This window comes from Pan troglodytes, chromosome 1 (genome assembly GCF_028858775.2).
Source record: "Pan troglodytes isolate AG18354 chromosome 1, NHGRI_mPanTro3-v2.0_pri, whole genome shotgun sequence".
In the NCBI taxonomy this organism is placed as follows: domain Eukaryota; kingdom Metazoa; phylum Chordata; class Mammalia; order Primates; family Hominidae; genus Pan; species Pan troglodytes.
In genome coordinates this window covers 92,913,888-92,941,246 of record NC_072398.2, presented here as the reverse complement: position 1 = coordinate 92,941,246, position 27,359 = coordinate 92,913,888, and the positions used below count along the sequence as shown (strand labels likewise).

Genomic DNA, 27,359 nt, shown 5'->3' with positions numbered 1-27,359 from the left:
GAGTTCGAGACCAGCCTGAGCAACATGGTGAAACCCCGTCTCTACTAAAAATATAAAAATTAGCCAGTCGTGGTGGCGAACACCTGTAATCCCAGCTACTCGGGAGGCTGAGGCAGGAGAATCGCTTGAACCCGGGAGGCAGAGATTGTGGTGAGCCAAGATCGCACCATTGCACTCCAGTCTGCACAACAAGAGCAAAACTCCGTCTCAAAGAAAATAAATAAATAAAAATACAAAAATAAAAATAAAAATTAAATAAAATATTAATCTTGGGGCCAGGCACAGTAGCTCATGCCTGTAATCCCAGCAATATGGGAGGCCGAGGCAGGAGGACTGCTTGAGTTCTGGAGTTTGGGACCAGCCTCAGCAACATAGCAAGATCACATTTCTACAAAAAAAAGTATATATTTTTTATTTTAAAAATCAGTCAAGCTTGGTGATGCATGCCTGTAGTCCTAGCTACTCAGGAGGCTGAGGCAGGACAATTGCTTGAGGCCAGGAGTTCAAGGCTGCAGTGAGCTATGGTCGTGCCACTGCACTTCAGCCTGGGTCAACAGAGCAAGACCCTGTCTCAAAAAAGAAAAAAAATTCTCATTCTCATCATGAGACCACATCACACAAACCCAAATTGAGGGACACTATGAAATAACTGACCAGTACTCTTCGAAAGTGTCACATCAGGAAAGAAAAGGAAAAACTGAGAACTGTCAGAGATTGCATGAGACTAAGGATACATGACAGTCAAACATACTGTGGGTCCTGGACTGGATTACAAAGAGAAAACAGACATTAGTGGGAAGACTAGGGAAAGAGGAATAACATCTGTAGTTGCAAGATCCACTCCCAACCCCCTGCAGAGTCCTGCACAACAAAGAATTGTCCTGCCCAAGGTGCCAAGAGTGTCCCCTTGAGAAACAATGTAAACAAATGAAAGAATGGAAGCAGAAGGCCAGAGCCTAGGTGAGAGCCATCTTCTTTTTTTTTTTTTTTTTTTTTTTGAGGCAGGGTTTCACTGTCACCCAGGTTGGAGGGCAGCGGCAAGATCTTGGCTCACTGCAGCCTCAACCTAACAGCCATTTTCTCACAGGCCCTGTGGGCAAACTGGTAAGCAAGGGAGGCACCAGAGACAAACTTTCCCTCTTCCCACTGCAGAAATCAAGCCAATGAGTTGCTTTTAGACTAAAATGGTAATTGTGAAACTCCATATTCAAGAGAGGGGGATGGGGGCACTTGTGTAAAAGCTCCCCCAGAGAACTAGTGTAGGTGAGTGAGATCCGCCTGGACCCAAGAAGATGGAGCTGTGCTAATATGAGGCTCTGACATTACCAACCCAGCATTTCAAACAGATGTAGGCCTACGCGTTCCTCAGAGGGAAAGCCTACCTTCAGAAGTCCCATCAGCAGGTACTACACCCCCCGCAACTCCTAGTGCCCACTTGGCCTACAGAGAAGCTAAGTCTCTAAAGCAGCAGAAAAGAGCCAGGATAAGAAATTCATAGTGTGTCCAACTCCAGAGCCCTGGCTCTACCACCGACTATACTTTCTGATCTTGGGAATATTCCTTTGTCTTTCTACATTTTCTTTTCTTTTCCTTTTTTTTTTTTTTCTGAGACAGAGTCTCGCTCTGTCGCCGAGGCTGGAGTGCAGTGGCACGATCTTCACTCACTGCAACCTCTGCCTCCCAGGTTCAAGTGATTATTCTGCCTTAGCCTCCCAAGTAGCTGGGACTACAGGCACCTGCCACCATGCCCGGCTATTTTTTGTATTTTTAGTAGAGACGAGGTTTCACCATGTTGGCCAGGCTGGTCTCGAACTCCTGACTTCAAGTGATCCGCCCGCCTTGGCCTCCCAAAGTGCTGAGATTATAGGCGTGAGCCACAGAGCCCAGCCTACTGTTTCTTATCTATAAAATGGAGGATGCAAGCACCTACCTCACTGGGCTGCTGCAAGGGTTAATTGAGATGTCACATGCAAACCAGGCTGTGCACAGAGAAAACTCTTGATAAATGTGATAACGACAACACTCCTCTGGGCTGGGGATAAGCCCTTCGGGGTGGAAGCCTGTGACTCAAGCAGAGGAGGAGGCAGCCCCAGCAAGCAACGTGGCCTGTGTCTATCTTGGCATGTGGAGTCTAGCACCACATGAGAAGGGCTTGCAGGTACTCCCTACCCCCCCACAGGAAGAGTGTCTTCAAGAGCTTTAGGCTAGAGGAAATGCCTGCAAAAACTCCTAACATTTTTTGAAGCTGTCTAACTTCCCCATAATTATTTTTGTAACCCCCTCCCCATGTCTTCCTCTATGGACTAGCAATAAAAGCCTTAACAAAGGTTTGTTTTTAACAAAATGTGCTTGTTTTTCAGACAGTAAGGAAGGGAGTTTCTGGGGAGCTTTTGCCCCTTTCCAGCCAAGCAGAATGCCCACAAGAAATGGCACTCAGACAGGGTGTGGAAGCTACTGGCCCTGGGACAGGTGCAAAGGAAGAATGTGGAGGAGGGGATTGGCTTGAGATGAAGAAGAAACCCTGAGGGGTTGCTGAGACACATCATACTTCCTGTGCCAGACACTAACACCCCAAATGTTCTGGTGCCACTTAGCTCAGGGTGGTGTGTTGGGAAACATGCCCAAGGCTGTGCAGGCCCCACTGTGAAAACCAGATTGTTGCCCACAAGAGAAAGGACTGTCTTGTTCACTGCTATAACCCCAGTGCCTAGAATACTGTCATGTCTGGCACAAAATGGACTCTCGATAAATATTCGTGGAATGAATTACTGGATGGAAAAGAGGTACCACAGGCCACTTTCCACCCTTTGGGGCCCCTGTGGGATGGGACCATGTCTGGGATGGGAAGGTTCCTTCATGGCCCCTTATATCAGGAGCCCTCCACTCCCTTCTATTCCTCAGTCTTTATCCCTCTTGAATGAAAGGGAACAGAGGGAGCATTTGCTAAGCACACACATGTGCCATAAGACAATGTGCAAGGCACCTCATACCCACTATCATTCCATCTTCAAAAAACTCCATAAAGTGGATTCTGTTTGTTCCCACATAACTGACAAGGAAACTGGCGTGGTGAGGTTAAGTGACTTGCTCAATTCATAGACTAAAAGGTGACAGAGATGGCCTCAACCCCAGGTCAGTCTGGGTACAGGTCTTGAGCTAGGCAGCCTCTGCTCAAAGCCCCTCTCAGGCCAGGCGTGGTGGCTCATGCCTGTAATCCCAGTACTTTAGGAGGCCAAGGCAGGTGGATCACAAGGGCAAGAGATCGAGACCATCCTGGCCTACATGGTGAAACCCTGTCTCTACTAAAAATACAAAAATTAGCTGGGTGTGGTGGCGTGCGCCTGTAGTCCCAGCTACTCAGGAGGCTGAGGCAGGAGAATCACTTGAACCTGGGAGCCGGAGGTTGCAGTGAGCTGAGATCACGTCACTTCACTCCAGCCTGGCAACAGAGCGGGACTCCATCTCATAAAAAAAAAAAACCCTCTTAGTCCCTGTCTATCAGTCCCATCCCTTAGTCCTTCCCAGGCCTCCCTCCCAGCCTCCCCTCCCCTCTCCCTAGGCATCTTACTATGTCCTTCAGGTGGAGACCACCAGAGGGTCTGAGCCTCTTGCCCTGGTTTCTCAGTGAGCCCAATGGGAGCAGAGCTGATGGGGAGGGGAAGGCCTGACTCACCATTCGGAACTGTGCCTGGGCCTGCTGCAGCAGGCTCTCCTGCTCAGACTGGGCAATGCTGACGAAGATGCCAACCTCTGGGTTGAACTGCAGGATGCTGCCTTGCAGGCGGGCGATGAAATGACCAAAGCTGCGGATGCAGCAGATGCGCACCACTGACTGTGGGGAGATACAGGAGCCCAGCGCTGCTGAGCAGGGCCCTCTAGACCCACCCTGCCCTCCAGGACCCTCCACTCCCACCCTCCCACCTCCCTGCTGGCCCAGCCACCTCAGCCAACAAGGGCTCCAGGGGAAGATTTGTGGTCTATGGGGTGGGAAGGAGAAACACTAAGGCCCAGAGCCTCTAACTGCCAGAAAACGAGTAGGTACAGCAAGAAAACTCCTAGGAGGACCAGAAAACCAGGACTTGGGCTAAGAAACAAGAGCAAAGGACACTGGGCTGGAAGTGAGGAGACCTGGGTTCTAATACCATCTCTCTCCTAATGCTTCTCATATGCTCCAGGGGACCAAACTAGATCACATTTTCCAATTTATTATTTTTTTGAGACGAATCTCGCTTTGTTACCCAGTCTGGAGTGCAGTGGTGTGATTACAGCTCACTGCAGCCTCTACCTCCTGGGCTGAAGTCATCCTCCTGCCTCGGCCCCCAAGTAGCTGGGACTACAGGTGCGCACCACCATGCCCAGCTAATTTTTTTATTTTTTGATAGAAATGGGGTCCTGCCATATTGCCCAGGCTGTTCTTAAACTCCTGAGCTCAAGCGATCCACCTGCCTTGGCCCCCCACCAAGTGCTGGGATTACAAAGGTGAGCCATTGCACCTGGCCCCAACTTATTTTTGTGGTCAGTAAAACCCTTCTTCCCTCTCAAATAAAAATCTTACCTAGAACTCTAAAATATAAAACAGAGCCAAGCAGCTCTGGTTGGAGGGAGCAGCCAGGTGGTTTATGTATGTCAGGACTGGGTGGCCTGTCTGCTTGACTTCCCTCTGCTGCCCCCAGATGGCCCATGTGGTGATGGAGATTTAAGGGTGAAAGCTGCTGGACTAAGCGGGCAGCACATTCCCTTCCAGCTCTAACTTTCTATGATTGTTTGATGTTCAGCTCGGAGCAGGCTGGGCCCAGAGTTAGAAAACAGACTGATAAAGATTTCGAAGCCCTAATAACTATTTGTTCTGCCCTTTACAGAAGGCAGAGAAAGGAAGGGGGTGGTTGTTCTACAATAGTAGAAACTACCAATGGCAGACCTTTAGAAGGACTGCCAAGGCAGGAAAAAAGCTAAAATGGCTCACTGAATGAAGAAGGAAGCACAGCCTGTAGCCCCAAGGACACTGTCCCTGTCTGGGTGGAAGAGGGCATCCTGCCCCCTCCCTCCCCAGATCTGAACCCATTTGCTGCTGTTTGTGACTGACAAACAGAGCTGTGGCATAAGAAATGCTATCCTTACCTCCTCTAAGGTGCTGAGCAGGGGCCGATCCGTGTCAAAGTTAAAGCGTCTGTGGGCAGCTCGGAGCGGGGGCAGGTTACGAAGAGCCATGTCCTCTGGGAGCAGAAGGCTAGAGGGGAGGTCAGGCAGTTCACAACCTTCAAGAAGATCTTGGACCTCAGGACACAAGGCCAGGCCTGGGCAGAAGAAGGACACATAAGACCATCTGTCCTGTGGGAACTCCCAGTCAGAGAGACATAACCCTTCCCTTTAGGAATTATCAGGCTGATGAGATGATGAGGCAGGACATACCCTAGGACAGTGCGGAGAGACGGAGGGAGTGAAGTAAAGAGAGATGGACACATAAGAGCCAGTCAGGCAGAGCAGAGGGGCTCAGGAAGAACAAGGATGGCTCAGGTCAGGAAGGCTTCCTGACAGCAGGGACAATTACATTGGGATGGAAATGAGAGGAGGCGCTCAGGATGAATGAATAGCCCTTGGCAAGTCTTAGCAGGTAGGAGCAGGTGGAGTTTTCCAGCTGGAAGGTGGTAGGAGATGAGCCAGACAAACAAACTTGGTAGGTCAAAGTCAATTCTCAATGACCACAGGCATCAGTGCAACAGCAGCAGCTAGGTCTGGCTCCCAGGGCCCTCTCACTCTGCCCTTGCATTCCCCAGGGAGCACACTCCCTTGCTGACCAGGCCACCTGCCCACAGTACAGCAGTGTTGTGGTGGGAAACCAGAGAGGCCTAGACCACACAATGACTGCTGTGTGCTAGGGAGGCTGGCAGTGAATCCCATTAACCTCCTTACCCCAAGGGCTGGGTTATGGGGAGGGGAGATGGGCTTAGTGGGGACAATGAGGGAGAAAAGAAAGGAGGGTAGTGCCAGGGACCCACTCACCAGACTCCTGGAGTTCACCAGCAGCAGGCAACAGATTCAGCAACACAGACAGGCGGTTCCACAGACTTTGAGAGCTCTGGGGAGAGAGAAGGGAGAGGAGGCCTTCAGCTAGAGACAGTGGTGGAGAACAGCAGTGAGCAAGGAAAGCACCACCCTGAGGGATCTGGCCTATGTTCAGAGGCCTGTGGGGGTTTGATTTTAAAATTAACAAAAGAAGCCTGGACAACAAGGCAAAACCTTGTCTCTACAAAAAACACAAAAATTAGCTGGGCTGGCTGGGCACGGTGGTTCATGCCTATAATCCCAGCACTTTGGAAGGCCAAGGTAGGCGGATCACCTGAGGTCAGGAGTTGGAGACCAGCTTGGCCAACATGGTGAAACCCCATCTCTACTAAAAATACAAAAAAAATTAGCCAGGCATGGTGGCAGGTGCCTATAATCCCAGCTACTCAGGAGGCTGAGGCAGGAGAATCGCTTGAACCCAGGAGGCGGAGGCTGCAGTGAGCTGAGACTGTGCCATTGCACTCCAGCCTGGGCAACGAGAATGAAACTCCTTCTCAAAAAAAAAAAAAAAAAAAAAAATAGCCAGGCGTGGTGGCATGCGCTTGTAGCCCCAGCTACTGGGGAGGCTCAGTTGGGAGGATTGCTTGAGCCCAGGAGGTTGAGGCTGCAGTGGAGCTGAGGTACGCCACTGCACTGCAGCCTGGGCAACAGTGAGACCTTGTTTCAAAACAAAACAAAACAAAAAAAGCCACATTCGGACTGGGTGCAGTGGCTCATGCCTGTAATCTCAGCACTTTGGGAGGCTGAGGCAGGCAGATCACTTGAGGTCAAGAGTTCCAGACCAGCCTGGCTGAGCTTTTTCACCAGCTGAATGCTTCATGAAAGAAGAAAGCAGGCCGGGCGTGGTGGCTCACGCCTGTAATCCCAGCACTTTGGGAGGCTGAGGCAGGCGGATCAAGACCATCCTGGCTAACATGGTGAAACGCCGTCTCTACTAAAAATACAAAAAATTAGCTGGGCGTGGTGGCGCCTGTAGTCCCAGCTACTCGGGAGGCTGAGGTGGGAGAATGGTATGAACCTAGGAGGCGGAACTTGCAGTGAGCCGAGATCGTGCCACTGCACTCCAGCCTGGGCGACAGAGCCAGACTCCATCTCAGAAAAAAAAAAAAAAGGAGAAAGCAGCGAAACCACAAGGACTTTCTGGATCTTGGCAGTGGGAAAAGCCAGGGTGTTAAAGGACGTGGCTTCTCTACGTCTAGCAGTAACCTATCCTTCCAGCCCTCCCATGTGCCCATACTGGAACACCTCTCTAGGGATGTGACCCAGCATCTCCATCTTTACCACACCTCCCTCAATGACTAATGACTGAGTAACTAACTGTCATCAGACATAAGCACACACCCAACGGTGCACCTGGCCCTGACCCAAACCGTCTCATCTAGGGACTGGGGCGACCCACAGGGAAGAAAGTCTTCCACAGCAGGGCAGGTATGCCCCTAGAAGAAAACACTGAATAAATGCCTCTGGGAATTAGAAGTTCAAGGCTGACACTCTGAACCTGAGAAGGGAGGGAAAGCTACCATGGCCCCACCCAGCCTCCATGGCAGCCGGCTTGACAAGAGCTCGGTCCTGTGTGACTCTCCTTAAGCTGTTTCCCCTGCCTAGTACATCTTCACAACTCTTGTCAGAAGTTCCCATCTCTTCTGTCACTATCCTCTACTCAATGTTCTCTCCCTTCTCTGGATTCTTTGGTATTTATCAACTTTGGTCCTTGAACACATACTTCTACTGGCATTACTCATAATGGCAGGCATTATGCCCAGCATTGGGGATACAAAGCAAAATAAGCAGCTCGCTAATTGTTCCCTGGCCACAGGCTTTGTGAGAGCCAAGATCATGCCTAATCCTTCCCTGTCAGAGCATAAGGGCCCAGCACAGATAGGTGATTAATTGCTTGGCAATAATTCTTGCCTTGGCCATCAGGGGGGATCCTCAGGCCCCATCCTGGCTCATCCCCTCCTCCAAGACCCTGGGACCTGACAGGGGCAATGGAGTGGACTGACACACCTGCGCACACACGATGATGAGGTCGGGGTTGGTCCGAAGCCAGTCCAGGAAGACTTTCACAGCAGGAAGCAGACCTTCGGCCATCAGGACCTGAAGCTTCTCCTGGATGCTGCGCTCATTCCGACAGGAGCGTCCACTGGACTCACTCCCCTCCGACTCAGAGCCCTCCTCAGAGGCTGGGGGGTGGGTGAATGGAAGAGAAAAAAACTGGGATAAACAACTGACACTTGGGAACAGGCCTCAGCTCTGTGCAGGGAGCATGCTTCCACCTGGCCTGGGCCCTTCCGAGGAATTTGGATATGAAAAATCTGGGGAACCACTTACAGGCCCTTGTTCAATTTTTCCAGGCCCACTAACTGTTGTTGTTTTTTAATCTCATCAAATTCATTTTACCAAGGTTGCTTTTTAAATATGGTGCCTTTTAAATATGATTCTTATAGACTCAAGTAATTTGTGACGTTGATCTACAGCTATTCATTCAACTAGGATTTATGAAATGCCTACTCTGTGCTGGAAGGCAGGGCAGACAGTTAGAGGGGAGCTATAAGGGAGGGAGAAAAGCAAGGGGTATGGTTTTAAAAGAGTTACTTTCAGGCCGGGTGTGGTGGCTCACGCCTGTAATCCCTGCACTTTGGGAGGCCGAGGCGGGCGGATCACAAGGTTCGGAGTTCAAGACCAGCCTGGCCAACATGGTGAAACCCTGTCTCTACTAAAAATACAAAAATTAGCTGGGTGTGGTGGTGCATGCCTGTAATCTCAGCTACTCGGGAGGCTGAGGCAGGAGAATTGCTTGAACCCGGGAGGTGGAGGTTGCAGTGAGCCGAGATTGCGCCACTGCACTCCAGCCTGGGCAACAGAGCGAGACTCCGTCTCAAAAAAAAAAAAAAAAAAAGAGTTACTTTTAATTCCTACCTCTTCTACTTTGCAAGTGAGAACACTGGACAGGTCCCTTCACATCTCTGAGCATCCCTCATTTCTGTCATTCACTCAGTCATTGGATAGTTCTTAAGTCCCATCCATGTGCCAGACACTGTGTTAGGTACTAGGGATACAGCAATAAGTAAGATATATTCTGTCCTGCCCTCAAGCAGTTCAGACTCTAACTGGGGAGACAGACAAATCAACAGTCAACCTCAATAGAGTGGAAAAGGACTGGAGGCTGCAGAGGTGCAGGAGGCCACAAGAAGCAAATCTAACATACCCTTGAAGGAGTCCCAGACCAAATGACTTTTAAGCTAAAATCTAGGGGGGGCATGTAAGAATTAGCTAAGTCACAGGCTGGGAGCAAGGGAGGAAAAGCACTTGCCAGACAGACAAAACACTATGTATAAAAGTTTGGAGGGGCTAGGCGTGGCGGCTCACACCTGTAATCCCAGCACTTTGGGAGGCCAAGGTAGGAAGATCACCTAAGGTCAGGAGTTTGAGACCAGCCTGGCCAACATGGCGAAACCCCGTCTCTACTAAAAATACAAAAATTAGCCGGGCATGGTGGTGCGCGCCTCTAGTCCCAGCTACTTGGGAGGCTGAGGCAGAAGAATCACTTCAACCTGGGAGGCAGAGGCTGCAGTGAGCCGAGATCGTGCCACTGCCCTCCAGCCTGGGCAACAGAGACTCTGTCTCAAAAAAAAAAAAAAAAAAATACACACACACACACACAAATTAGCCGGGCATGGTAGTGCATGCCTGTCATCCCAGCTACTCAGAAGGCTGAGGTAAGAGAATCGTTTGAGCCTGGGAAGCAGTGGTTGCAGTGAGCCAAGATGGCGCCACTGCACTCCAGTCTGGGCGATAGGTAAGACCCTGTCTTAAAAAAAAAAAAAAAAAAAACTTTGGAAGTAAAAGACAGCCTAGAGTAGGGATGACAACTCTTCTACCACAAGACTGCTATGAAGGTTAAATAAGACAACGCCCTAGAACGATGCATAGAGTAGCCTTAACAAACGGTTGCTGCTACTAAATGGGTACTCTGTTTGCAGGGAATATCCTCAGGAGAGAAGTCTCACTCCAATGCACCTGCGCTGGTGGGTACCAGTTTTTCTAGCTTCCAGAAGCCCTGGAGGGACTTGGGATGGCACAGGGAAGGAAGCTGCAGCTGCAATTGTTGTGTAGGGAGGAAAGCCCCAAACCCACAGGGCAGGGTGAAGTGCAAAAGAAATAAAACCAACAAATGGGTTGGGAGATGGGAATAAGGAAGTGAGCAGGAGAGTGGACCCTCAGGAAAAAACTCATGGGCTACACCACAGGCAGAGGGCCAAAGGTAAGGGTAGAGACGAGAGGTCATTCACACAGATAGGAAAGCGGCCTCTCTGGTGAGTGTCTATGGCATGGAGGTGCAGACCAGAACAGGATGATGAAGTGGTCCAAATACCTGGCTCTGAAGGCTTGTCTACATCCCCATTGATGCAAGGCCTGTGGCTGGCCGAGGTATGAGGGTTGGTGGTGGGCTGGAGGAGCAGGTTGCTAAAGGTGGGGGCCAGTCGGAAGCAGCGCTTAGTCTGGAACATCTGGGTGGACATGGCTTGTAGATTGCTGGCAATGCTAGCCTCACTGGGGCCCAGTGGGCCATTGAGGGAATCGGGAGCCTCTGATCTGCCCCGAGGGGGCTCCAGGGTTGGTGACCGTGTCCCCTCCTCTTCCTCCATATCTTCCAAGTCTGATCGGGACTCCTGGCTATTCATTTCCGAGTCTGTTTCAGCATCAAAGGCCGTTCCCCCACCTTCAAGACTCTTGTCAGAGCCACTGTCTGAGCCCTCACTGGCCCGGGCTGAGTCATGGCTTGAGTCCGATTCAAAGCCTTCACTCAGGTCACTGTCATCACCAACTTTGGGTGGGTGGCGGCGACGGCGGAGACAGGAGAGGCGAGAGAACTTACGGCTCTTTCTGCCCTCACCCACTTGGGGTGCTACAGGAGGAGGCTCAGGATCTGGCTCCTCCTCTTTCTCCAGAGGTTCCTTGGACTCTGGTTCATCTGCGGAAAGAGGAAGGTCAGGTGGAGCCCGAGGAACAGGTGGAGCCTGGAAGCTGGAATGTGCTCTCCAACACCACTTCCCCCGAGTCTGTGTTCCTTTCCTTCATCCCCATGCCCCACACCAACCTTTCCATAGTGATGACCTCCCCCATTCTCCCACCTGTGCCATCACTCTGGAATGCCGGGACGGGATTCTCGCCCTCTTCCAGCTCAGCCTGCAGCCGTATGTTGACATGATTGACGAGGTGGGAAAAGAGGGCCAGGGTGAAGGCAATGGCTGCACTGTACTGCTTGGATCCTGAAGTCAGGAAAGCCAGGCATTAGGGGCCTAGGGCCCTGATGAGGAGTAGGCACCATCAATTCCAACCACATCTCATCTGTTCTCAACTCTTCCAAGGATCCAACTACTTATCAAAGATTCTTTTTTTTTTTTTTTTAACTTTTTAGAGACAAGAGTCTCACTATGTTGCCCAGGCTGGGTCCTGAACTCCTGGGCTCAATCCGCCCGCCTCGGCCTCCCAAAGTGCTGGGATTACAGGCGTGAGGCACTGTACGTGTCCTATTATCCCTTCCATAATCTAGAATTTACCATCTCACCTTGTACTCCTTCAGATAAGCATATCCTTTTGTCCCATCTCATCCTCCCTGGCTCTGAGGTTCCTCCCCATCTCTCAAGAGCCTTCACATCCAGTCCTATCCCTCCTTACCTCCCAATCTTGCTCTACATACACGTCTGCCAGAAAGGCTTCCAGAATTGCCTAAATGCCTCCAACAGAAGGTCTGAAATTCTGTCTGGATGATCACTAAGTACCCTGACCCTTGTGTCTGCACAGGCCCTGGCCAAGGGTGTGCATATTTATGGGAGGCAGTAAGGAGAAGGGGGAAGGAAATGTGCTGTTGCTTGTACTCAATTACCAGGACCTCCTTTAGGGTAGGATCCCTTGGCCCTTACTTGCCCACAGCCAAGCAGTGACACAGGAGTGAAGAGGCTGCTTGTGGAAGGAAGTTTATGAATAAGGAGCTGCAGAAAAGGGGAGTGAGGATCCCCAAAGCCAGTGGAAGAGAAAAGAGGAACATAGGGAAGGTTACCTGCTCTCTCCAAGCTGTGCACACACATAAGGCAGATGATGACCATTTGAAAGATGAGAAGGTCCGGGAGGAAAGCATATCCACTCTCATACTCCTCCTCATCCTCACTGGCCAGGCTGAGGTTGGGTGAGGAGGGCAGGTAGAAGAGGCAGAGGTTGAAGTCCTCCAGGACTGACTGGCAAAGTGAGGTCAGCTCTGAGTCCACGGAGCTACAGAGGGGCAGGAGTAACAGGGGAGGTCAGTGGTGGGGGCTGGGGAAGGAGAAGAGCAGGGAATACAAGATTCAGAGAAAGGACTATGGGATGCTGCAGGGGAGACCTGAGAGCACACCAGGGAAGGGTAGTGCTGGATTGATCTCCATAGCAACTAAAACAGGGGAAGGGATGTGAGTAGGCTTCCCATTCAGCCATTCCCTCTTCAACATCTCCTAAGCGCCCATTCTGTGCCATAGGGAGAGCTGCTGGGAGGAGGATGGGCATAGGACCCTTGGGAGAAACAGTGAGGAATGCCAAGAAAGGATGAATTGGTTACGGATGTTCAAACTGAGGGCAGAACTCGACAGTCCACCCTTGTCAAGGTTCCTTCTGTAAAGCATCATGGCTGGGGCTCACAGGACAGTTCAGGTTCATGCTCTCTTCCACTCACCTGCTTTTGGGCTGTAGGAGGCTTTGCAGATACATAAAGTTCACTAGCAACCTTTTAATGTCTTTACATCTGAAATGAGAAGAGCCAAAAGTAAATGCTGAATGGTCCCACAGTCCCTATGGTCCTACTGCACCAACTGCAGAAAAAACCCGTGCTCCTCACAGGCCCCACTCACCGCTTTTTGCCAGGAGACAGTTTCCGAGTCTCACACTTCTTCAATTGGTGGTACATTTTGACTGCCTTGTCATACAGCCGCTTGAGGTTCCCATAGGCTCCCTCAAAGGACACTTCTGACTGGATGCTGTAGGAGATAGAAGTGAGCTACTGAGTCTTGGCAGGGGGAGGATATGTTACTCTGCTGGGGCTTTAGGAAACAATGTTACTAGTAAATACAGGCTGCTCCCAGCCTCAGCTTCCATGTACATACGCAGGGTAAAAGGCTCATGAGCTATCTTTCCCGATAACACACACACACATAACTTCTAGATTAGTCAGAGGAAAAACGATGTCTTACTCTGCTTTGTATCTAGAAAGGAGAATATCAATCCTACCCTGCTACAAACTTAGTTATTACCATCCCTGAAATACACTATCCTTCATCTATTTTTAAACATAGAATACTTTATAATGGATAGCATTTAACAAGCATTTACTATGTGCAAGAATATTTACATGCACTATTTCAGTTAATCCTCCCAACATGCAAACACAAACATGTACTGAGCACCCACTGTGTCAGGCAATGTACCCTAATATTGTCCACATTCACAGATGAGGACACATAGCCTGTGAGAGAACAAGCACACTGACCAAGGTCACACAGCTAACACATGGTAGAGAAAAGTCTCCAATCCAACTCTTTTTTTTTTTTTTGAAACTGAGTCTCACTCTATCACCCTGGCTGGAGTGCAGTGGCACAATCTCAGCTCACTGCAACATCCGCCTCCCGGGTTCAAGTGATTCTCGTGCCTGAGTCTCCCAAGTAGCTGGGATTACAGATGCCTGCCACCACGCCAGCTCATTTTTGTATTTTTAGTAGAGACGGGGTTTCACCATGTTGGCCAGACTGGTCTGAAACTCCTGACCTCAGGTGATTCACCTGCCTCAGCCTCCCAAAGTGCTGGGATTATAGGCACGAGCCACTGCGCCCAGCCCCAGCTCATTTTTTAACTTTTCTTTTGTAGAGATGGGGTCTCACTATGTTGACCAGGCTGGCCTTAAACTCCTGGACTCAAGTGACCCTCAACCTCCCAAAGTCCTGGGATTACAAGTGTGAGACACTATGCCCAGCCCTCAACCCTGTCTTACTAAAAACAAACAAACAAACAAACAAACACACACAGCCAGGTGCAGTGGCTCATTTGTACTGGGATCTGTAAACCCAGCACTTTGGGAGGCCGAGGCAGGTGGATCACGAGGTCAGGAGATCGAGACCATCCTGGCTAACACAGTGAGACCCCGTCTCTACTAAAAATACAAAAAATTAGCCGGGCGTGTTGGCAGGCGCCTGTTGTCCCAGCTACTTGGGAGGCTGAGGCAGAAGAATGGCGTGAACCCAGGAGGCGCAGCTTGCAGCGAGCTGAGATCGCGCCACTGCACTCCAGGCTGTGCGACAGTGCGAGACTCCATCTCAAAAAAAGGAAAAAAAATTAGCCAGGCATGGTGGCATGCGCCTTTAATCCCAACTACTCAGGAGGCTGAGGCAGGAGAATCGCCTGAACCCAGGAGGTGGAGGTTGCAGTGAGCCGAGATCGCGCCATTGCACACCAGCCTAGGCGACAGAGCAAGACTCTGTCTCAAAAAAACAAACAAACAAACAAACAAAAACCCAATGACCTTAACACTCATGACATTTTGTGTCGTTTCTTAAAAACATGTTTTTAATTATAAAAAGTGAGGTATAAAATAGAAGAAACCAATGTCTGTGGTGAATTAAAGATAGCCACAAATTATCTGACACTCCTTCCACTGAGAAGTGTGGTCTATATCTCCTTCCCTTAAATCTTGCAGGGGGCTGCGGGAGGAAGGGCTATGACCAATAGAATATTATAGAAGTAACAGCTTCCAAGTCTCCTAAGTCATTGTTCACTGTTGGAGCCTTGAGCCACTACATAAGAAGTTCTTCTACCCTGTGGAAGATACCACGCATGGTCCTAAGACCACACAGAGGAGAGGGGCCAAATGACCCAACCCTCCAGATATATTAGACCTTCCGATCAGCTGAATACCAATGACTAACCCTAAACAATGCCACTAGGAGAAGGCGGATTGCCCAACTGAGTCCTGCCCAAATGTCTAACCCATAAACCATGAGAGAGAATTGTTTTAGCAGAGTCAGGTATGCCCTTAGTGGGCACCTCCCAAACTTGGATATACCTGGCTCTCTCTTGGAACTGACCCACCCTAAATCATGCTTATGAGTATGATGAGGGACTCAGGACAAGTAAAGGGGGGTCATTCTCAGGAAGGCATTTAAGAAATGGGAAAGATACAGCCGGGCACGGTGGCTCACGCCTGTAATCCCAACACTCTGGGAGGCCAAGGCAGGCGGATCACCTGAGGTCGGGAGTTTGAGACCAGCCTGAGCAACATGGAGAAACCCGGTCTCTCCTAAAAATACAAAATTAGCCAGGCGTTGTGGCGCATGTCTGTAATCCTAGCTACTCGAGAGGCTGGGGCAGAAGAATCACTTGAACCCGGGAGGCGGAGGTTGCAGTGAGCCGAGATCACGCCATTGCACTCCAGCCTGGGCAACAAGAGTGAAACTCCATCTCAAAAAAAAAAAGAAAAAAGAAATGCGAAAGATACACCAGGTTATAAACCTAGTAACGATACTTAAGAATGAATGAATATATCGGTATAGGTATAGAAGGCCAGCCTGAACTGATCTAGATGAGAGGGACCCTCAACAAGCTAAACTTAATACAGCGACTAGGTTACTTTGGCCAGGTGAACCAAAAGTCATGGCACATGGAATGATGACGTACAATTAGTATTTCATTATTTTATACTTTATTATCTGATTACTTTACTATTTGGATATACTTTAGTAGTTGACCACTTAAGCTATGAAGACCACCCTACTCCTTTTGCTTGAAGCCCAAGCTCATTATATAACTTCTTCTGAGAATGATTTTGGCTTCTGAACTTTAGCACTGATTAGGTGACAAAGGTCAATTTTTCTGTTTTCCTGGCAGTATCTCAGTATAACTTAAAAGCATTCCAGGTAAAGTATTCTGGTTTACCTATCAGTCTCATGTGCTCTTGGTTACGGTGACTTGTATGGTGACTCAATACCCTAAGCTTAATCAATTTTGGGTGCCCTGAAAAGTTTTTTTTTTTGAGATGGAGTCTTGCTCTGTTGCCCAGGCTGGAGTGCAGTGGCATGATCTCGGCTCACTGCAACCTCTGCCTCCTGGGTTCAAGTGATTCTCCTGCCTAAGCCTCCCAAGTAGCTAGGATTAGAGGCGCTCACCACCATACCCAGCTGATTTTTGTATTTTTAGTAGAGATGGGGTTTCACCATGTTGGCCAGGCTGGTCCTGAACTCCTAACCTCAGGTGATCTGCCTGCCTTGGCCTCCCAAAGTGCTAGGATTACAGGTATGAGCTACCAGGCCCTGCCAAAAATGTTGTTTTTTATTCTAACAGCTAAGAGTCAGACCCAGGGAAGCAGTGACCCACCCTGCTGGTCCTTCCACGTATATTACCACATTAACACACTCCAGAATTCTCATGCTCTTGCCAGAAGCCACCTTAGTAACATTTTACCAACTGTATCAAATTTATTTCCTTCTTCAAGAAAACAGCAATCTTGTATTTTGCATAAGAGAGTAAATAGCTATTTTAGCTGCCCAAGTGCCTACAGATCCAGCGGTTATGTGAAAAGCAGCAGGGCTGTGTCAGAGTCCCCCTGAATGGAGAGACCCTTCAATCTTAGCATTCCCCTATCTCAGCCACAGCTAGAGGAAGGAGGAAGGGAAGACGGAAAACAAAGCCAAAATAATATGCACACAAAAGCAGGGCTGGAAAAAGAGCTGGCAAATACTCACCAGCGCAGGTAGCAATACATGGCTTCCACATTATAGTACTTGCTGCCTGCCAGGGTGCCCAGCTGATTGAAGGGCATTCCTAGGGAGAAAGAGAATTCATGCAGTCTAAGACCACAATACTCATTCAAAGCTGCCAGGCCCAACCAATGCTAAGCATCACAGAACCTGTAGGGAGAACAGCTGGGTCTGCAGGCAACACTGGTTGTCTCAGGTGATTAGCAGCTTAATCTTTTTCCTCTAGAGGATTACTGACCTCTTCTTTCTTTTTTGGAGATGGAGTCTCGCTCTGTCGCCCAGGCTGGAGTGCAGTGGTGTGATCTCGGCTCACTGCAAGCTCCGCCTCCCAGGTTCACGCCATTCTCCTGCCTCAGCCTCTCCCAGTAGCTGGGACTACTACAGGCACCCACCACCATGCCCGGCTAATTTTTTTTGTATTTTTAGTAGAGACGAGGTTTCACCGTGGTCTCAATCTCCTGACCTCGTGATCCGCCCGCCTCAGCCTCCCAAAGTGCTGGGATTACAAACGTTGAGCCACCGCGCCCGGCCTACTGACCTCTTCTTATATCCATCAGCTTGTTCCCACCTGGTGTGACAGGCGTTACCTGAATTGATGGAGTACCATTCCTCTGGCTTCCAATATGGCTCCTCCAAGGTTGATGGAACTCCATGGAGCCCTCTCCTCTATCTCAGCACTGAGTGCTTGTTCCTACATGCAAATCCCCATCTCTCTCTATAATAGTCTTATGCTTTATCTCATTGTGCTTCTCTTTCTACAAGAGACCTCAGGGAGAGGAAAGCCATCTTCTCTTTTCCTTCTACTCTGCCTCACTCCTTAGTTCAAGACCTTCCCATTTATCTTCCCCTTCCACCATTTTCTGAGTGTGTTACAAGAGGGAAAAGGTATAAACAAGGTGAAGTATGAGAGAGCTGAGAATGAAGAGGAGCTGGGGAAAATGAGTATGAACTGCCTGCCATCTCAACAACATCGTCTTCCCTAGGAAAACCCTACTGGATTCAGAGGCCCAAGTTGGGGACAACTTACCAATCTGAGGAGCTACTGACAGGGCTTGGTAGTAAAATCTCTCGGCTAGCAGCTCGGTATCTACGCCAGCTAATTCATTCTGATATCGGGCTGCACAAGAGAGAAAACGAAGGGAAACTCGATGATTTTAAGTTTCAGAAAACCCTCCCCCACATCTGGGAGTCCACTCTGAGAGTGGTAACAAGAGCCTGGAAGGAAGGTACCTGAGCTAGGAAGCAGGTTGCTGGGGTCTCTGGCACAGTCCTAAATCTGCATGACTATGGGCAAATTGTTCAACTCTCTTCCTTGCTGGTAGGTTCAAAATGTAAAGAATATTGTTTGTGAAGTAAATAAGCTCTTCTTTTTTTTTTTTTTTTTTTTTTTTTTTTAGAGACGGGGTCTTGCTGTCACCCAGGCTGGTCTCCAACTCCTGGGTTCAAATGATCCTCCTGCCTCAGCCTCCCAAGTAGTTGGGAATACAGATGCGTGCCACCACGCCCAGCCTGAATAGGCTCTTCTTGGTAATCTCTTCCCAATGAAGGGGAGCTGCAGCACACATAAATGCTTGCAAAGACCTCTGATATTTAGTTCTGAAATGCAAATGCTCAATTTCACAGAGAAGACACTACTAATGATACTCTGGTTCATCAAATATGAAACAGCTGACTCTCTGCACACATTGCTCATGAGGGGTCCAGGAGTGGGCTGGGGGCAAGGATAGTAGACCCAGGTCAGTAAGACATAATGCACCCAACAGCCACACACCAGCAGCCTAATGAGAAACCATTGTCTATCAGGATGAGAGGCCCCAGGGGCTATAAAGCAAAAGAGTACTTTTCCATCCTTAGAAACATCTGTTAGGAAGGTAAGTCCTCCTTGATGTCTAATTTCAATCCCTGTGCTGAAGTTTCTATTCATCTAGCAGTCCATAAAGATAAAAGAAACACTCAAAGAAGAAAAATATCAAATTAAAATCTTCCCAACCCACTACTGAAAGAGAATTATTATCTTCATTTGCTCAAAGCTCAAAGAAATTTCCCTTTTTCCTGTATTCACTGATCCTCTCTGACTCATGGAAGGGCAGTGAAAAGAAGGGATCACTGAAACAGATGGGAGGGAAAAAGTTATCAGAAGCCAAACTATCCCTCCTGCTCTCCAACCATGTAATGGGTGTTACCAACAACTGAAGCAGCCTGGGCTCGTCCTGTAACCCAAAACAGAGAAAATGAAAGGTGCAAATTCTTACACAAATCCCCCAGATACACCAGACATCGGTGACATGCCATCTGTGCCCAATCCATCTCCTTCCCTGAGGCAGACACTGGCTTCTTGCATCCTATGAGACAAAGAGAAAGAGATTTGTGAGCCCATTCTTCTGCCTTCCCGCACCTATGAGGAAATACCCCTCCGAGATGTAGAGACTAAGAATCCAGGGCCAGTCTTGGAACATTGTCTTCCAGGGCAGAGACACACTCATCCAGGACACAGGGAGAGACACAGAGGATCACAGGTGGCCATACGCAGGGACTCAGAGACTTATAGGCAGATTCATTCATAGGACAGGAAGGAACTGGAAAAGGAGGGCTAGGGCCCTCAACCTAGGATGGCACCTTGCGGGAAGGTCATCACAGGAAGGCTTCCAGAAAGGAGGAAGGGATGAGCTTCAAGTATGAATAGGGTCATGAATAGGGTAGAAGTTACACACATAAAGGTGAAAGGTTTGAGGTAAATATGGGAAACTAACTTGCCCAAGAATGAAATGTGAATGACGCCAATTAAAAAAAAAAAAAAAAAAAAAAAGCAAAAACAACGACAATAACAAAATTTAAAAAAGAAAAAAAGAAAGACATGTGAATGAGGCTAAGGCAGATGCTCCTAGTGGAGGTCCACAGAGAAGGCGGCCTACTGGAGAGTCTGCCCATGAAGGAGAAAAGTGGGCTTGCCCTGCCTGAGGCTGCTGATGGCCAAAGTCAAATATGCCTGAGCACTCACCTCTCCCTTCCCAAGAAACTGCCTGGTAACTTCAGAGAGCTTGAGATCTTTGGAAGGCAGTTTTCTCATGTGCCAGAAACTTGTCTAAGCATTCTACAGTATTAACTTAATCCTCACAGCAACCCTATGAGGTTACTCTTATTACTCCCATTTTACAGTTGAGGAAATTAGTCACACAGCTGCTAAGCAGCAGAGTTAGGATACAAAAGGCTCCAGAGACTGTCCTCTTATCCATTCCACCTTACTGCCTCACTCGGATAGGTTGCTTCCATTTGGAAAAGCCAGTCCTAATGTTTTATAGACACTTCTCAGTTGGCTGAATGGAGAAAACATCAGTGAACATAAAAACTAAAGTGGTTTGGGGAACTAACCCTTTGAAGTGATCTTTTTTTTAAAGCTGTGGACCCCTCTAGCTACCTGGTAACCTATGGACATGGTCCCAGAATAATCTTGTCTTTTAGATAATGTGGTGGTTTTTTTTTTTTTTTTGGAGAGAAGGTCTTGCTGTATTGCCCCGGCTGGAGTTCCAGCGATGAAATCATGGCTCACTGCAGCCTCGAACTCCTGGGCTTCAGCGATCCTCCTGCCTCAGCCTTCCATGTAGCTAGGACAACATGCACGCACCACCATGCCCAGTTAAATTATTTTATTTTTTGTAGAGATGATGTAGGATCTCACTATGTTGCCCAGGCTGGTCCTGAATTCCTGGCCTTAAGCAATCCTCCCGCCTTGGCCTCCCAAAGTGCTGAGATTACAGGCATGAGCCACCACGCCTGGTCTAGAGGTTTGGCTTTTTTTTTTTTTTTTTTGAGACAGAGTCTCACTCTGTTACCCAGGCTGGAGTGCAGTGGCGTGATCTTGGCTCACTGCAACCTCCACCTGCCGGGTTCAGGCGATTCTCTTGCCTCAGCCTCCTGAGTAGCTGGGATTATAGGTGCACGCCACCATGCCCAGCTAATTTTTATATTTTTAATAGAGATGGAGTTTCACCATGTTGGCTAGGCTGGTCTCAAACTCCTGACCTCAGGTGATCCACCTGCCTCGGCCTCTCAAAGTGCTGGGATTACAGGCATGAGCCACCGTGCCCGGTCTAGATGTTTTTAAATGCATAAAACACAGGTGCTCTGCTTCTGATCACAGAATTCCTCCATGTGGTGACAAGGACACAACCTCCATCTCTGACCCAGAATGTCTGTCTTGGTGATGAAGGGGACAGAGAGAGCAGAGAGAGCTGGGTGAAGGAGCTCTAAAGGATGGCTGAACTGAAGAGAAAACTTACCAACTAGAAAAGGAATTAAAATTATAGCTGCCAGTACCTCAGCTGGTGGAAAAGGAACTTGTACTATCTTGAAAGACTGTCCACAATTTTCCCAACATATCTAAAGATTTCAAAACTTTCATCAAACATTGGGAAATAATCTCTAAAGTCAAAAGAAACAGTGCTGGCCAAATTCAACTGGGAGAAGAAAAGAAATGTTATTAATACCACCTTCCAGTGCCAGACCTACTCTAGGTCTTTCTGTCCCTCCTCTGCCTTAGTCCACAATCCCAGGCCTCTCTCTTTCCTTAAGATCTTTACCTTAACTCATATGATTGTCTGGATAAATCCAAACTTCATAAACCATTTGTATGTAGTTCTGCTAGAACTCTCTCTGCCTGGCTGGGTCGCAAGCTACATGAACCCTGAGGGATAAGGCCAGAGGTAGAAGCATGAGAACCTGCTCAAGTCCACCTTTCAGGTTCCACTGACCTATGAGGGGGTCAGTGACATGGGTCCAGTCGATGCAGCACTGCAGTTCCAGCTGGTAGTGGGACTGGATATAGAGAAGGAGATGCTGGTAGAAGCCAATACCAGCAACCAGGTGCGTCCTGTAGGCACATTCCAAAGTGCTCCGGCTGTGGATGTGCTACAGATTGCGAAAGGGAAGGGGCTGGTTAAGCAATAAACTCAGAGTCGCACTCACCCTCCCTTACCCTGTTCATCTCACTTGGCTCTGGAACTTCATCTACATCGACTCTCACTCACAAGTTACTGTCATACTCTTAGCTCTAACTCTCTGATCTTTCCATCTGGGACCAGGCTCCCCTCCTTCTCTAATCCTAATTACATCTGACTCTCTTCCTCCTTCCCTAATCCTAATTACATCTGACTCTCTTCCTCCTTCCTTTCTGCCGTCTTTTTTTTTTTTTTTTTGGGATGGAGTTTCATTCTTGTTGCCCTGGCTAGAGTATGATGGCGCGATCTCAGCTCATCGCAACCTCTGCCTCCTGGATTCAAGTGATTCTCCTGCCTCAGCCTCCCGAGTAGCTGGGATTACAGGCGTGCACCACCACGTCCAGCTAATTTTGTATTTTTAGTAGAGATGGGGTTTCTCCATGTTGGTCAGGCTGGTCTCGAACTCCCAACCTCAGGAGATCTGCCTGCCTCAGCCTCCCAAAGTGCTGGGATTACACGCATGAGCCACCGTGCCCAGCCTCTTTCTGCCATGTTTTCTTGGCTCCCCTACCTCCAACCATGTTCTGCGCCCACTTTCCTAGCTGTCTCTTCCTTCCTTGGCTTTCCCTCTTTAGACAAGGACTTCCCCTTACCTTTTTGTTAGTCTTGATAAGCTGGATAACTTCATAGTATACCTTTCTCCACAGCAGCTCCTCAGCCTTTCTCCCATAGTCCACTGGGTGCAGGAACATAAGCTTGACGCAGAGCTCACGCAGCCTGGGAGGGTGTAGAGGAGCATGAGAGAGACAGCCCATCCCTTGGAGCAGGGACATAAGAACTGAGGGCAAGGAGTCATGTGCCAACACCCCCACCAACAAATCTCGGTGCTTCCCAAGAGACATGCAGGGTCAATATGACCCAGCACAACAGCAGCCTAGGAAGGCAGTGGGAGCCCCAAAAGACAGAAGCACGAAGCACTAAACATTCTAAGTTTTTCCTCATTTTTTCCCTTTGTACACTTCGCTCTCTTTTTCTCTGCTTTTTTATCCCATTTTTCCCTTCATTATGCAGTATGGCCGACTCCCTTGACTCAAATGTATTTTGGGGTTTTTTTTTTTTTTGAGACAGGGTCTCACTCACTCTGTGGCAGTGGCGGGATCATAGCACCATAAACTTGAACCTCTGGGCTCAAATGATCCTCCCACCTCAGCCTAACTACAGGTGTGCGGGATTACAGGTGTGCAGCACCATACTCAACTGATTTTTTAATTTTTTTGTGGAGACGGGGTCTTGTTATGTTGCCAGGTCTGGTCTCAAACTCCTGGGCTCAAGTGTTCCTCCTGCTTTGGTCTCCCAAGGTGCTGGGGTTACAAACGTGAGCCACTGTGCCCTGCCTCAAATGCCATTCTTTTTATTTTATTTTACTCTACTTTTTAGATGTAGAGACTGTGCTACTTTATGGCACCAGTCTATTAGATGTAAAATCTGCAGATGGAGTGAGGGATCCTATCTCCTCTCTTAGGAAGGCCAGAGATTTCAGAGACCATTAAGGTACCATGAGGTCAGGAGGTAAAACAGAGCGCGTGTTTATATATCTGAGAAGGTTTCTGGTAGAGATAGGCAGGGAAACAGTAAGGATCTGTGGTTTAGAGTCTCTAGCTTACTTGTTCCTCAGGCTAATGTTTTCTGGTTTGAATACTTCTTGATAAGCAGTTTTGTTGCAAAGGATGAGGTCAAGTCGATGCACAGCCTCCACCACAGCCCTGCAGGGAAATACAGGCAAATATCCCCTCAGCCATATGCATGGTCCACAGAGGATGACGCTGGGACACGATTCTAGAGGAAAAGCTACAGAATTAGCGGTGAGGGAAAAAGGAGAAGGCTGCAGGTTGAGCTCTGTACAAAACAAGATGAACACAGTCTCCATCTTGTCACAGTAACCCCTGCCCCTCCCCACCCCCCACCCACCAGGGGACATTTGGCAATGGTAGAAACATTTATTGTCATCACAACTGGGTGGAAAGAGGGTTGCCACTGGCATTTAGTGGGTGCTGTTAAATCTCCTGTAATACACAGGACAGTCCACCACAATAAAGCATTACCCTACCCAAAATGTCAACAGTGTCAAAGTAGAGAAACTGTGATATGGTAAGGCCGACTCTCCCAATGGAAAGAGCACACGCTGTGATGCCAGGCAGAAAATCTAGGGTTTGAACCCTGGCTGTGTCTTACTCTGTGCCTTTGGGCAAATTACCCACCCTTTTAAAGCCTTAGTTACCACATCAATAAAAACGAAGATAATAATAGCTACTTCAGAGAACTGTTGTGAGGATTAAATGAAATAATTTATATATAGCTCTGGTATATGGTAAACATTCAATAATGGTGGAATGAATAAATTATTACATAAGGCCTTATTATCCCTGACATAAAGAAAAGGCACTTCTAGTATAAAATTCTACTATGGAATTGTGGGGTATGATGGGGAAGTAGAGGGAGCTCCTGGGCTGCTTAGCCGTAAGCAAGATTCTGATAAGCCTAGATTCTGCTGAAGGAATTATTTGTTGAACATAGTGGTTAAGAGTGTAGGCATGAAACCAGACCGCCTGGATTCAAATCTTAGCTCTACTTCTTACCAGCTCTGTGGTCCTGGGCAAAATACCTAACTTCCTTACGTCTCACTTCACCCAACCATAAAATGGGAATATTATTACCTACTTTGTGAGGATTAAATTAGCTAATACATAAAGCACCCATAACAGTGCCTGGTATATAGTAATCACTCCAAGTGTTAGTCTCCATCCTTCTTGTTCTAAGGCTGAGGGGGAGACTCCAGGCACTAAGAGGTAAGTCTGTCATCACAGCAAAGAAAAAGCCACAGAAACTCTACAATGGACGGCCAAGAAGTCCCAGAGGTAGGTCTCATATCTGGAAGGGTAAAACCCAGAGGACATCAGGCAGGAGCTATAAGAACATGTGAATCAGGCACAACTGTGGACACAAAAGCAACAAAAACAGAGTGAAGATTCCCAAACAAACCAAGAGGTGCTCCCGGGCCAGGAAAAGTGGGCCACAACGGTTGGCACCCTGTGGTGGTGGTGGCTCAGGAGGCACACTACTAAGCTGCCCTACACAGGGTGAAGTGACTGCCAGCACCCAGCAGAGTAGGTGGGATGGTAATCGATACCTTCTCACAAGCAATCATGTTTCTTCAAACTGGACAGCCTAGAGATGGATGCCAAGCCCTTTTGGCCAACCTGGCCCTCGATGCCAGGGGCAGCACCAGTGATTTACTTTATACCAGCTCAGTCCCTAGAGCAGGGCTTTTATCTTTGGTGCCATGGAAAGAGCTAATGGGAGTGTATATTTTTATAGACAAGCTCCACAGCTCTCCTTATATCCTTAATCCAAAAGAAGGTAAATAACCACCACTCTAGGAAGTTCTAATTGAAAACGCTTAAATATGAGAGGGCTCACCACTTTTTTCTCATTTTCCATCAGATCATAAGCTCCTCCACTAAACTATAATCTCTCTTAGAACAAAAACTACAAAATCTAGCCGTGTGTTTCATTCACTATTGTACTCTCGGGCCTAGCAAAAACAAAAATGTTTTTAAAAACAAATAACTAATGAATTGGCCTAATTAATTAATTGGTGCTTCCAGGCTCCTTTCTCCTGCTGCCCTTTCTTCTGACTTAAAATATTTCAGAATTTCATATCCGTAAACAGCTAGGTGTGGGAGTTCCCCAAATTTCTGAAGCTCAGAGTGACAAGTCCATAGTCTAACAACACATTTATCTTGAGCAGAGAAATCAGACTTTCCTCCTAGTTCCTTCCACTGATCACCACTGCTATAATAAATTATAAAAACGGTGATTGGCTGCCTCAAATTTCTACCCTGCTCAAAGCCAACAACACAATTACAGGCAGATACCCATGTGCACATAGGTAAGCCACACAGGCAAACACATCAGCTTAGGTTAGTCCTGTGAATGTAGTGGTTTAAGAAAGAACTACATTTGACGACAACTGGAAGGATGACCAGAGCCATCCCCAAAAGCTGGAGACAAGGAATATTGCAGACACTGCCCACGCTCTGTCTGACAGGCAGCACTGACACTCGGCAGCATGATAAGGCACACGTGCCACCCCCAGCCAACTCCTCACCCGCCTGGGGACTGCTTGGGGCAGCCCATAGTGGGAGCCCTGGGGCCGCTAGATTGAATCACTTTTCTATTTTTGGAGCAGTTTATACTCCCCTCTGCCTCTGGCTTACAAAGCCAGAGAAGGCAGGATGCCTACTCAAAGAGAAAAAGACAACATGCTCTTGACTCTTTCACCGCCAAAATGTGGCCAAGGCTCTGAGGGTCGTCTTCTCATGCAAATATCCGTGTTCTATAAAGCCTGAGCTAAATGAAAACCCCAAACTCTACTCTGTAGTAGAAGGCACAAAACTCAGTTTCCACGCTTCATCCTATTTTGACCCAGTTGTGGAGCCCATGTTCTAGTTGACCTACACAACAAATTCTCCACCTTTGATGGGAAGAGCTCATTCGGGCCTGTTCCCAACAGAGGGCTGAAGGGCTGAAGATGTGACTTGTGGAGCGTGGGTGGCATTATGGAAATCAGAAACCAGGAACGGAAGTTGCCTGGCAAGAGACTACAGTCATGAGGCTGGGAGGAAGGCAGGACTCAGGAGTCCCCAGGTGCCCGGAATTGCCTCCCAAATCCCAAGAACGCTCTGGACACAAAAGTCGTTCGTGACCCTTCCAGGCCAAGACTTTCTCATTCGGACTCCTCAAAATTAGAGCCGTATGGGACTTTAGAGCACATCCAATTCAAATCGTTCTTTTTAAGGATAAGGAAACTGAGGCCCAAGGTCACACCGTGGGAGAGTGGCAAAGGATGGACCTGAACCTAGCTCCACGGACTTCAGTCCAAGACTCTTCCTTGTAAATCCCCCAGGATTCCAAGCACCGTTCCCTTCCGGGTTTTTCTACACCTGTGACCCCACCTTCACCTACCCAACCCTTCCAGCCTTCAATTCCCACCCTATTACCCCAACTCCACAAAGCTTAGTGCCCGCCCCAAGCAAGCTCACTGCAGAGGGGATTCCTCCACGTGCTTCCCTCCAAACCTCCCACCCACCCAATTCCTCCTTTCAGTTCCATCCCGAGTTACTACGGGACCCCGCCCCGCCTCCAAAATTGCACCCTCCTTCCTCGCCCGCACCTCACCCCGACACCCGGGCCCCGCCCGCCCGGGAGGCCCCGCCCCTCGCCGTCTCCCCACTTCCCTCGGCGGCTGCTCTCAAGCCCTGGCCCCTCTCACCGGTAAAGCCGCTTAGTGTGGAGGACTTTTGCTTCGGGCTCGCTGCTCTCCCCTGTGGGGGGGCCTTGGCTCATGGTGCCCGGGTCCGGGGGCAGCTCCCGGTCACAGGCCCCCGCCACCCACCACTACCGCCAACACTGCCGTCTCCGGCCGTAGCCGCAGCCGCCGCCGCCACCGGCCCTGCTCGGCCGCCATCGCTGTGAGGCGGCTGCCCGCGACAGCTCCTCCTCCGCCTGCCAAATCTCGCGATGGCAG

At 48.8% G+C, this 27,359-nt stretch overlaps 1 protein-coding gene across 11 annotated transcripts in view; it reads right to left on the bottom strand.

The window, feature by feature from the left end:
• Nucleotides 1–27,359, bottom strand: part of SMG5 (SMG5 nonsense mediated mRNA decay factor) — a 42,090-nt gene that overhangs the window by 6,093 nt on the left and 8,638 nt on the right. For 2 of the 11 annotated variants that reach the window (XM_063797019.1, XM_016944774.3), the window contains 15 exons: nt 23,437–23,535; nt 22,426–22,549; nt 21,587–21,743; nt 19,091–19,180; nt 17,866–17,955; nt 16,824–16,902; nt 12,948–13,073; nt 12,773–12,841; nt 12,128–12,336; nt 11,199–11,336; nt 10,439–11,038; nt 8,071–8,246; nt 6,001–6,076; nt 5,119–5,294; nt 3,674–3,832 (listed from right to left, as the gene is read on the bottom strand). In XM_063797019.1, the coding sequence (XP_063653089.1) occupies nt 3,674–3,832; nt 5,119–5,294; nt 6,001–6,076; nt 8,071–8,246; nt 10,439–11,038; nt 11,199–11,336; nt 12,128–12,336; nt 12,773–12,841; nt 12,948–13,073; nt 16,824–16,902; nt 17,866–17,955; nt 19,091–19,180; nt 21,587–21,743; nt 22,426–22,524 (2,244 nt within the window). In that variant the 5' untranslated portion in view covers nt 22,525–22,549; nt 23,437–23,535. Of the gene's footprint in view, nt 1–3,673; nt 3,833–5,118; nt 5,295–6,000; nt 6,077–8,070; nt 8,247–10,438; nt 11,039–11,198; nt 11,337–12,127; nt 12,337–12,772; nt 12,842–12,947; nt 13,074–16,823; nt 16,903–17,865; nt 17,956–18,068; nt 18,177–19,090; nt 19,181–21,586; nt 21,744–22,425; nt 22,550–23,436; nt 23,536–27,104; nt 27,358–27,359 lie in introns of those variants that run through there. The other 9 variants (XM_016944773.3, XM_016944776.2, XM_016944772.3 and 6 more) reach the window with 6 other exon arrangements.